The sequence below is a fragment of the Ovis canadensis genome, chromosome 2 (assembly GCF_042477335.2).
Source record: "Ovis canadensis isolate MfBH-ARS-UI-01 breed Bighorn chromosome 2, ARS-UI_OviCan_v2, whole genome shotgun sequence".
In the NCBI taxonomy this organism is placed as follows: domain Eukaryota; kingdom Metazoa; phylum Chordata; class Mammalia; order Artiodactyla; family Bovidae; genus Ovis; species Ovis canadensis.
Window position 1 is genome coordinate 26,374,067 of NC_091246.1, and position 12,418 is coordinate 26,386,484.

The 12,418-nt window shown below is 38.9% G+C and overlaps 1 protein-coding gene across 3 annotated transcripts in view; it reads right to left on the minus strand.

Annotated features, from left to right (window-relative positions):
- AUH (AU RNA binding methylglutaconyl-CoA hydratase) overlaps positions 1-12,418 on the minus strand; it is a 198,811-nt gene that overhangs the window by 12,181 nt on the left and 174,212 nt on the right. For 2 of the 3 annotated variants that reach the window (XM_069575601.1, XM_069575600.1), the window contains exons 7-9: positions 8,762-8,949; positions 3,526-3,576; positions 2,290-2,337 (exon numbers count right to left, since the gene is read on the minus strand). In XM_069575601.1, coding sequence (XP_069431702.1) covers positions 2,290-2,337; positions 3,526-3,576; positions 8,762-8,949 — 287 coding nt within the window. The remainder of the gene's footprint in view (positions 1-2,289; positions 2,338-3,525; positions 3,577-8,761; positions 8,950-12,418) is intronic. The other variant, XM_069575602.1, reaches the window with a different exon arrangement.

The following is a 12,418-nucleotide window of genomic DNA, read 5'->3' on the forward strand; positions in this document are numbered from 1 at the left end:
TGTATGAATCTATTTCTGAGTTCCTTATTCTGTTTCATCAGCCTATTTGTCTTTATTTTTGCCAGAGCCACACTTCCTTGATTACTGCAGCTTTACTGTGAGTCTTAAAAGATGAGCAGTGTCATTCCTCCAACCTTGTTCCTTGCTAGTGTGGTGGCTCATCTATGTCTCTGGACTTTACATAGAAACTTTAGAACTGGTTTGCCAGTATTAAGAAAATAGCTTTCTGGTATTTTTATTGGGATTGCACTACACGTATGATCAAATTGGGAAGAAGTGATATCTTAAAATATTGAGTCTTGCTATCCTTGAATATGAGCTATCTATTTATTTAAATAGTGATTTCTTTCACCAGAGTTCCTTCTTTAGCTTGGATTGTATTGATTTCTGAGTGCTGAACCAGCCTTGCATATCTGCGGAAAAAATATTACTTGGTTGTAGCATATAATTCCTTTTATAGATTGCTGAACTTAGTTTGCTATTATTTTGTTGAGGATTTCTATATCTATATTCATGAGAGATAGTGGTTACAGTTTTCCTTTCTTGTAATATCTTTAGTTTTGTTATGAGGGTAATACTGTCCTTGGGCTTCCCAGATGGCACTGATGGTAAAGAACCTGCCTGCCAATGCAGGAGATGTAACAGATGAAGGTTTGATCCCTGGCTTCAGAAGATCCCCTGGAGGAGAGCAAGACAACGCACTCCAGTATTCTTGCATGAAGAATCCCATGGACAGAGGAGCCTGGCAGGCTGCAGTCCACAGGGTTGCAAAGAGTCGGACACGACCTAAGTGCCAGCACTCACACATGCATTGTCCTAATGGAATAAGTTAGGAAATACTCCCTCTGCTTCTATTTTCTGGAAAGACTGTAGATAACTGGTATCATTTCTTAATTAAATGTTTGGTAGAATTCACCAGTGAAAACTATCTGGGCTTGGTGCTATTTCAGACGCTTATTAATTATTGATTTAATCTGTATAAAAAACACAGGACTATTCAGATTATCCGTTTTTCCTTGCATGAATTTTGGTATATTTTATCTTTCAAGGAATTGGTCTATTTCATCTAGGTTATCAGATTTGTGGCCATACATAGTTCACAGTATTCTTTTATCCTTTCAGTGTCGACAGGATTGGGAATAATAACCTTTCTTGCATTTCTGATAAACTGATTTCAGAACTTTCTTTTCTAATATACACATTTAATGCTATAAATTTCTCTCTAAACATTATTTTTTATGTATTCCCACAAATTTTGATAAGCTGTATTTTCATTTTGATTTAGCTCAAAATGTATGTTAAGTCCTCTTGAAACTTTCTCTTTGACACATGTCATTTAGAAGCACACTGTTCAATCTTATTAAAAAGATTAAATCTCACTATTAATAGGTAAGGTTCCATCTATCTTTCTTTTACTGAGTTTTAATTTAATTCCCTTGTGGTCTGACAGACTACTTTGTATGATTCCTGTTCCTTAACATTTGATAAGGTGTGGCCAAATATGCTTTTAAAATTTTTCTTCAGACTCTGAGGTTGTCCATTTGTAAGAGGTTTGTAATTTAGTTCATTCATGGCATGTGTTCATCAATGACAGGTGGCAATTTAGATACACAGACTACAGTTAACACTCTAGCTCTTGCTTCTAATTCATGATTCTGCCATGCTTAAACAGAAGCTAACACAGTTTCCGATTCTCAGAAAACCCAGAACAAAACTCTTATGCCACTTTACATGCCCTAAAACAAAATGTTATCTTTCATTTAAAAAAAGGACAGAAGAAAGGAAGGGAGGAAGGAAGATTTGTTCCTCTACAAAAAGCCCTATAAATTTGTGTATAAAAAAGAAAACTGTATGTAATTATTAGTGAACAAAATTTCAGTGGGTAGGAGAAAAGGTTCAGAACATCAGGAAAAGTCAGTGAGTCTCAAACTCTGATATTCCCTAGAGGCACATGGTCATAGCTGCCTTCCTCCCATCTCTCTGCTCTGGAGTGAGGGTTCAAACCACACCCAGAAAACGCAACATGAGCCAGAGACACATCTACAGAACAAATGCTACTAACAATTATTCCAAAGGTTTTCTAAAGTATGTAGACAGGAGTCATCATTAAGTGAAACAGAATCAGTCACAAAAGCTGGTGATAATTAAAGAAAAGAAACAAACAATTTCAACCCATTTGTATGATTTTGTAATAAGCATGAGTCAAATCTGCTCATGATATATAATTTAGTTGACTTATACAGAAGGTAAGGGGTATCTACACTGAATTATAGAGATTTTATCACATACCTGAGCATAACATGCTTCTTCTATGGCTAATCCTGTTACTAAATCAACCTGATAATAAAAATATAACTCATTTTAGCAAGAATTACTTTTTAAAAATATGGTATATCAAAATAAATTCAAATTTAACAACCTTATTCCAAAAGAACAGAATTCTTTGATGTAATACAGCAAATCAGAAGTATGACCAGCATAAGAAACTTAGTTTGCCTGGGTTCAAATTCTGACTCTACTATATGCGAGCTGTGTAGCCTTGCTTACACAGGTTCCTTAAGCTCTTTTGCCTCAGAGAGGTGCATCTGAACCAGTAGCTAATTATAGTATCTACCAAATGGGGTTACTAGAAGATTAAATGACTTAATCTAGGTGAAGTCTTTATAAAGTACATAAGATATATCTATATATTGCCTGGCAGCTCAGACAGCAAAGAATTTGCTTGCAATGAAAGAGACCCAGGTTTAATCCCTGGGTCAGAAACACCTCCTGGAGAAGGAAAGAATTTTTAAAACCCAATCAAATGCCTTTAAAAATTTTTTAAATGTATTTACGGCTAAAAAATTCAACCCTGTTTTACTGCTATGAAGCCCAGGAAAATATAGCACTTCTGGGGCTGTAAGGAAGAAGTATCTTTTTAAAAATTCATATAATTTATCCAAGATACAACTGCTATAATGCAAAGCCCAAAGTAAATGGGTGGCTGCATGGATCCCTTGGCCTGCTTCTCTCTCCCCTGTCCTAAGGCCTCCACTCCTTTGGACTGTATCTCCAGAGTAACCCCAGGGCTCCCTACAGGGTTTACACAGGGAAACCCTATGTAAGAAGGAGGCACATGGAGAAGTTAAAGATGGTCTCCATGCTTAGTAGGAGCTTTGGAACAGGAAGCTCTCCTTAGAACATTTTTTTTTTTTTGGTAGTATGATAATGGTGCTGAGAATACACAGAATACTCTTTTGTTTTGGTTTTCTATGAACTACTAGCCAATAAGTCTATTAACTCAATGGCAAAAATAATAAGCATGTTATATGCTGCAGGGCACAAGTGAAATTACTGAATTCTGTGATTATGACACGGAATCAACTATAGCTAGAAGCAGAATGAAATCACTAATGCAGCTAAAAAACACCTCGATAGCTTTCAGTAATCACAGCAGTAAAGTAAATATTTTAGAATATGAAAAAATAATGGTTCATTTAAGTTAATCTCCACTACCTATTCCAACAAAAAGCTTAGGACACTCACCTCCATTCCTTGATTAATTGCTAATTTTGCCACTCTCATTGCAACAGGTCCCTAAAATTCAAACAAAACATATTTTAAGTATTATTTACGCAAATCATGTTGTACATCTCAGTCAAATTCAGAAATTCCCTTTGCTGGATCCATAGTATAGAAGCAACAATGGCTGTAAGACAACTGACGGAAAATTCATTTTAGGAGATTTGCAAGGCCTTTGGGCTTCCCTGATGGGGAATCACCTGCGATGTAGGAGATGCAGGCTTAATCACTGGGCTGGGAAGATATTCCACAGGAAGAACACCAACCTACTCCAGTATTCTTGCCTGAAAAATCCCATGGCTACAGCCCAAATGGTCACAAAGAGTCGGACACAACTGAGCGACTAAGCACGCAAGTAAGGCTTTTAATTAGTAATAAATCATAATTGTAACAAACTACTGCACCACCATATGATGCAGAGCCCACAGCATGCTAGAGCACAGCACAGCACACTAGGTCAGCAGGTGGCATGTGTCCAGTAGAGGGCTTTCCATTGTTCAGCAAATCTTCCTACAAGTTAAGTAGGAAAAAGAAAAGGAGGTAAGAGTGTTTGGTACAATTAACATACCTATCAGTGGTTTGACAGAAGGTTGGGCTGTATATTGTCACCCTGCTTATTTAACTTATATACAGAGTACATCATGTAAAATGCCAGGCTGGATGAAGCACAAACTGGAATCAAGACTGCCAGAAGAAATATCAACAACTTCTGATATGCAGATGACATCACCCTTATGGCAGAAAGTGAAGAGAAACTAAAGAGCCTCTTGATGAAAGTGAAAGAGTGAAAGTTTAATCTGGTTTAAAACTCAACATGCAGAAAACTAAGATCATGGCATCTGATCCCATCACTTCATGGCAAATAGATGGGGAAACAATGGAAACAGTGACAGACTTTATTTTCTTAGGCTCCAAAATCACAGCAGATGGTGACTGTAGCCATGAAATTAAAAGACACTTGCCTCTTGGAAGAAAACCTATGACCAAACTAGACAGCGTATTGAAAAGCAGAGACATTACTTTGCCAACAAAGATCCGTCTAGTCAAAGCTATGGTTTTTCCAGTGGTCATGTATGGATGTGAGAGTTGGACTACAAAGAAAGCTGAGCACAGAAGAATTGATGCTTTTGAAATGGTGTTTGAGAAGACTCTTGAGAGTCCTTTGGACTGTAACGAGATCAAACCAGTCAACCCTAAAGGAAATCAGTCCTGAATATTCACTGGAAGGACTGATGCTGAAGCTGAAGCTCCAATACTTTGGTCACCTGATACAAAGAACTGACTCACTGGAAAAGACCCAGGTGCTGGGAAAGACTGAAGTCAGGAGGAGAAGGGGACGACAGAGGATGAGACGGTTGGATGGCATCACTGACTTGATGGACATGAGTTTGAGTCAGCTCCAGGAGTTGGTGATGGACAGGGAAGCCTGGCATGCTGCAGTCCATGGGGTTACAACAAGTTGGACATGACTAGAGATTGACGCTGAAGGTCTTGATTAACATGGGAATGCAGATATCATCTGTTTTAGGTAGTGGATCTGTATCGTTCTTCCCTGGGCATCAGTAATTCATCACAATGATGATGTACTAGTAAAGACGTGTCCTCCAGGCGGTACTCCCACATTACACAAAAGCTGCAAGTCCAAATGAGTCCTTCAAGATGTGTGAGGGTCAAAACTGAGAGTCCTCTGTGAGAAGGTTTTGTCTTAGAAAACCACAATCCTCCAGATGGAATTTATTCGATCACATTTTAAATTCCTGAAAATTGTTATGAGTGATGAATTAGAATTCATGTATAGTTTAAAGCACCTTTTGAATTAAAATGCAAGAGGCTCTAAATAAGAGGCACAACAAAGGACTCCAATAAGTGCATAAATGCATGATAAGTGCATGATGGCATGAAAAATGCCTTTTTTTTGGCTATCAGTTTTAACCTACCTAAATTCTCTTCCTAAATCATATGCTGAAAAAATTTAAGACCCTGCAATTTTCTGAGACTTACGCAAGTATATTAGATAGAATTCTTTCAAATGTAATTTGTATGAGCTACTTTTCTTTTTAAGAACAACAATTCATGAAAACACAAAATAAAACAAAACAAACAGAGTACTTTTCTCAATGAGAATTTTATCCTTTCACTTTTATCACCAGCTGACCCAGACAAATGCTGGCCAGACTTCCACATGCACACAAGTCCCCAGGTCCCTTGTCAAAACGGTGATACTGATTCAGGGGTCGGGGATGGGCCGTGCTCCCAGGGGATGCCTGGATTGCTAGTACACAGACCACACTTTGGGCAGCAAGGTTTAGGAAACTGAAAAAATAGGAAAGTGAAAACACTATTAGATATAACGCTTATTCAATTAGCTTCTCTTTTAAAATATGAAACCAGTGTCTCTGCTATATATACAAACCATTTTCCCCCTCAGATAGAAAAACAGAAGTAGATACACACAAATACAGAAATCACGCAGATATCCTAATTGTTTAGAAGTTTCCTAATTACTCAGAGACTAATCATTTAGTAACAAGGTCTTTAAAAATAAAGATTATTCCATCTTAAATTCTGTTTTGTAACGTGCACAGAGTTTCACAGTTACACATTTTCCAAAGTCATCTGACATCTCCCTTCAGCTGGGGGAAAAATAATGTTAGCAATTAACGTTCTCAGAGGGGTGTCCTTCAGACAAAAGGGACGATGAGGACAGCCTGGTTTACCACATGGCAGGGTGCAGCCAGATGTCAGTTTGGAGGTGGGGAGGAGGAGGCTCTAGGGTGGGGTGAGCTGCGGGCACTGAGAGAGACAGAAAGAGAAAGAGAGAGCACGCATGTGCGCGAGCGAGACAGCATATGAGAGCGCCAGTTCTCAGGAGTGAGATAAAGAATGGAACCACAGAGGCACTGAGGGGCTAATGAGCCACCCCCCACCCTGGCAGAGATCTCTAACAGGGAGCTGAACACTCACATCCAAGGACCATGGGAGGCTGTGAAAGGCTGTGAATCTCAGAATTGGAATTACGCCCAAACCTTCCTTAAAAACACTGCTTTATTTTAATTGAGACATGCACTGGTCGTCAAGTTTTAAGCTAGAGGAAGTTGCTAAATCTGTATGGAGTTAAACTATCACTTCTCCTGATATGTGTACACCTTTAATCTCTCTTTAGCTAGATGTTTCCTTAACATTTTGAAGAAACATTAATACTAAAGTTACAGTGAGAACTTTTCTTAAAGTAGTGAAAGTCTTGTATTAGCTATCGATTCAGAGTATAATGCTGTGCGAAATCTCATACAGGGAATGAACATATATAAGGGCCCCACCCTGAAAGAGTTTACTTAATTGAGAAGGACTGAAACAGCACCAACACTAGGCAGTGTGGCTTTAGAAACCAACTCAATTGAGAGGCCTCATCTGACAGCTTGCAGGGGACAGGTGTGCCACAGCAGACCTGGGCTCTGTCTCACAACAAAGAACTCCAAGGACGCCTCCTGAAACTGGATACAGAACCCCGAACAAATGTGAAGGGTGCATGCATTTTTCTAGAGAATGATGAGAGTTCCCAAAAGAACTTATGGCCTCAAAAGAGGTTACAAATACTGTTTGCGTTAGAGAGGAAGTGATTTTGACTCCAGAAATGGTTCAGTTCAGTTCAGTTCAGTTCAGTCGCTTAGTCGTGTCTGAATCTTTGCGACCCCATGAATCGCAGCACGCCAGGCCTCCTTGTCCATCACCAACTCCCAGAGTTCACTCAAACTCATATACATCGAGTCGGTGATGCCATCCAGCCATCTCATCCTGTTGTCCCCTTCTCCTCCTGTCCCCAATCCCTCCCAGCATCAGAGTCTTTTCCAATGAGTCAACTCTTCGTATGAGGTGGCCAAAGTACTGGAGTTTCAGCTTTAGCATCATTCCTTCCAAAGAACACCCAGGGCTGACCTCCTCCAGAATGGACTGGTTGGATCTCCTTGCAGTCCAAGGGACTCTCAAGAGTCTTCTCCAACACCACAGTTTAAAAGCATCAATTCTTCAGCGCTCAGCCTTCTTCACAGTTCAACTCTCACATCCATACATGACTACTGGAAAAACCATAGCCTTGACTAGACGGACCTTTGTTGGCCAAGTAATGTCTCTGTTTGGTTGCTGCTGCTGCTACTGCTAAGTCACTTCAGTCGTGTCCGACTCTGTGCGACCCCATAGATGGCAGCCCACCAGGCTCCCTTGTCCCCGGGATTCTCCAGGCCAAGAACACTGGGTGGGGTTACCATTTCCTTCTCCAGTGCATGAAAATGAAAAGTGAAAGTGAAGTCGCTCAGCCATGTCTCACTCTTAATGATCCCATGGACTGAAGCCTACCAGGCTCCTCCATCCATGTGATTTTTCAGGCAGGAGTACTGGAGTGGGGTGCCATTGCCTTCTCCTCTGCTTGGTTAGGGGACAATAAAAGTTTTACAATCCATTGGGAATAAAGACAAATCACTAATTGTTTATTCAGTAAAAATCCTTTAATCTATGATTTCCAAACAAAGGACTATCTGAAAAATACTTCTGAAAGAGTGAGAGAACCAAGAGACCCTTGAAACAGGTCCCTTGACGCTCTGTTTATTATTAATACTACTGCTCACGAGGATTAAGATCTGTGAGTAAACGTGCAGTGATTCCCAGATTTGAAGTGTACTTCTAAAGAAGTGGATTGTGCACAAAGGAGTTAAAACAAGGCCTCCATCACCATGAAAACAAACACAGTAAGATAAACAAACTGGTGCTATTTAAGCAGGTTATCTCAAGTTAAGTGATCTCAATGAAAGCTCGCTTGACATAATGGACTGTGGGCTCCTTATTTATTTGTGTTTCAGTTTGGGGACAATCCAGCGTGAAAGCCCATGTGTACAGTTCAGGTCAGGAGGACTAGCTGGCAAACAACTTAAGTTGCTGGGAATCTCTGTTGCATGTGATAAACACGCATGTAATATATTATCAATGTACAGCTACAGTAAGGGCCTTGAATTACCTTCAAATCTTAATTCTAAAGGCTCTTAATATTAATCCAGTATACGATTTCTAGTTTTACAGCTACCTGTACACTTCTGTACTTGGAAAGCAAGCAAAGGACATTATAGGTAGGTAAGACGATCACTGGTTTTGTCAATTTGTTGTAAGGTTATAACAAAGAGCAAAAAAAAAAAAAAGAAACGTAGTTAAATACCTGAGGTAAAAACTCTCTTGCTAGGTCCAAGGCCTTTCTGTAGGCGGCGTCCCCCTCCTGGTTCTGTTCTAGAACATGGCTGATCAAGCCCACTGACTTGGCTTCTTGGCCATCAAGCACACGTGCAGAGAAGATGAGCTCTTTCGCCAGGGACATCCCAATGGCACGCGGCAGTCGCTGCGTTCCCCCTACAGCATGGATGAGACAGAAAACGCGTGCAATGACTTGACACCCTTTCGTTTTAACATCTCAATTTTTCATTTCTTCTATTGTAAAAACAAACCAGGGCCAGAAGTTTGTATGTTAAAATTAAGTAACTGGAAAATGAGTTCAAAATTTAATCTCATTTCTTCATTACTTTATAAAATTATTAAAACTTAAAATCACTTGAGAATCTTGTATCACTATTAAGTGATTCTGACACTGTCCATCACTGGCAACATAGCTGGCATGTTCCTGAATCCAATCCATAATCATTACTATGTCAGGAACCAAAAGATGCACAGTAGTGGAGGGGGCTGGAGGCAGCCTCCTTTCCCTTAGCTCATTCACTAAGAGGAATGACAGGTCCACCAAGCTTAGCATTTCTCCTTCAGTTTAGATAAAACATCAAATTCTGAGAAATTCAACTCGTGTACTTTTAAAGACTTATTCACGGTAAATGAACTGTAAACTAATTTTAATTTAATGAAAATAAAAACAGATAATTGCTCATGAAAACAGGCTTTGTCCCACGGTTTTATTTTTTTAAGGCAAGTGCTAATCATCCTCTGTTGCAGTGTTCTATTAGATCCATGCTCATTCCAGTATCTTTAAGTGAGGAGACTGCAATTTCATTAAATAGAAAGCTAAACACAAGCAGGTCATATTTTTAGTGGTAGCTTTAATTTCTACCAACAGGAAGATGAAAATGGCTGCAAATTTTAAATCTTATCCCTAAGTCTTATCCTCGAAGCAGCAGCTGGGCTGACCAGGAGGCGGAGGAAAGGCTGACTGTGAAGGTTCTGGGGAGAAAAAGAAAACTGTTGGTCACACATCTGAGCGAGCTCACTGTGTGTCTCTTTGCCCATGAAGTTTATTCTGCATTAGTTGCCAACATTTACAAACTGAGTGGGTGATTTCATATAAAAATTAGTTTTAACCTGGAAGTTAACTGCAGCTGTACCTTTTAGATACAATGCACTCAAGCTGCCACAGCCTCCACCACTTCCTACGACTCCAATACGTAGACTGGGAGGTTTTGATTTTCTTTAAGCGATTTTAAAAGGAAGGTAAAATCATTTCTTATCCACATCTCAATCAAAAGTTGGGGGGGGGCATGAGAGGCAAGTTTCAAGAAAACATATAATCCCTTCAATAATTAAGTATATTCCTATGTGTTTAGCAAACAAAGCGCTCTGGTATTGGAAGCTTATGATGCTATTATTAAACAACTATGTTGAGAACCATGACCATGTTTGGAAAATATAGGTGATTTATTAAAAAAAGAAATAAAAACAATGCTCAAACGGACTGACATTTTCGGTAGGGATTGTTTTTGAACATAAATGAGTTTAGGCTTCCCTGGTGGCTTAAGTTGGTAAAGAATCTGCCTGCAATGCAGGAGACCTGGGTTTGATCACGGGCTGGGAAGATCCCTTGAAAGACGGCACAGCAACCCACTCCAGTATTCTTTCCTGGAGAATCCCCATGGACAGAGAAGCCTGGCGGGCTAAAATCTATGGGGTTGCAGAGTTGGACACAACTGAGCGACTAAGTACAGCATAGCACAGAGTACTGCTTCTATAAACTGCAGCTACTTATTGCTTATACTCCCCAAGCAGTTAGAGATGGTAAGTTTAAAGGTATTTTATGCAACATGGCAAAAAATGTGTGTGTAAAATGAAGCACTGACAAATTTAAATCCAACTGTAAACAATCATGTTGCTCAGTGTAGGTCTGAGAACTTACTGCATAAACTTCATGGAAAAAGACAAGTTGTTTATGGTATTTCTAATGGCAGCTGATCAGAACAGAGAGATGCAAGTAATACAACCCAGATAGTTATATTTACTCATGGAACTGAGGAGGATTTTCAAGAGACTAAAGAACGTACAGCTATAGTATTCATAATAAGCACAACATTAGAGAATGACTCTTTGTTGTGTTCTATGAAAAGTTTAACATGTGTTCTATGAAAAGTTTAACAAAATTAACATGTTACCCTCAATGGTCATTGTTAGCGTTCACTTCTTATTCAACGGAAACTCAGTATTTTGCAAGTCCAAAAAGCTTAAGCACATTCATCACATTATTTTGCAACAATTTAACAAAGGAACAGCATAAAACTAACCTCATGAAACAGTTGAATGGCACAGAACTCTAAACTCTCAACTTTGCTAGATGAAATTTTTGCAGACTTAATTGTCTGCTGGAGGAAATGATGTGAGGCTGAGACACCTGGTACTGAAGAGACCTTTCTGTCTGCCGAAAACAGCGCATCATAGGAGCTAAGGAAAAATCATCAACTTGGCTCATCAACAACTAACACTGCATCCAAGACTTGGCTTTTTGGTTGACATCACAAGATATCTACGTTAGGAACCTCATGTAAGTGCAGTCATACAGTATTTGTCCTTCTGTGGCTGGCTTATTTCACTTAGCAAAATGTCTTCAAGGTTCATTGATACTGTAACATGTGTTAGAATTTCATTGCTTTACAATGCTGAATATGTTTTGTTTATTCATTCTGCTGAACATGTTTTGTTTATTAATTCATTAGTTGAGGAACATACGGCTTGCTTCCACCTTTTGGCTATTAGAAATAATATTGGTATGAATATGTGTGTACAAACATCTCTTCAAGACCCTGCTTTCAATTTGTTTGAGTAGACGTCCATAAGTGGAACTGCTGGAAAATACAGAAGTCTGTGTTTAATTTTTGATGAACAGCCATACTTTTTTAAAACAACTTCACCATTTTCTATTCCCACCAACCTGGCAAAAGTGTTCCAATTTCTCCACATTTCTTACCAACACTTTGTTATTTTGCTTTTTGATGGCAGTCATCTTAATGGGTATAAACTGATATCTCATTGGGCTTTTGATTTGCATTTTCCTAACAACTAGTAACTTGAGCATCTTTTTATGTGCTTATTGACCATTTGTATATCTTCTTGGAGAAAAGTCTATTTACGTCCTTTGCCCATTTTTAACTGGGTTGTTCTGTCATTGTTGAGTTCAAAGAGTCCTTTATAAACTCTGGATATTAATCCCTTATCAGACACATGATTTGCAAATATTTTCTCCCAATTCATTGGTTGCTTTTTCACTGCTGATAGCATCCTTTGAGGCAAGCAAAATTTTTAATTTTGTGGAAATTCAATTTATTTTTTTCTTTTGTTGTCTTTGCTTCTGATGTCATGGCCAAGAAGTAATTGCCAAATCCAATGTCAAAAGTTTTTCCACTGTTTTCTTCTAAGAGTGCTGTGCTTTCAATACTTACATTAAGGTATCTGATTCATTTTGAGGTAATTATTGTATATGGTGTAAATGTCCAACTCCATTCTTTTGCAGGTAGGAATCCAGTTTCCCTAACACTATCTGTCAAAACTGGCATGCTTAAATAGTTACACAAAATATGTGATTTGACTTCCTCATGCTCACCAAAACTTAATC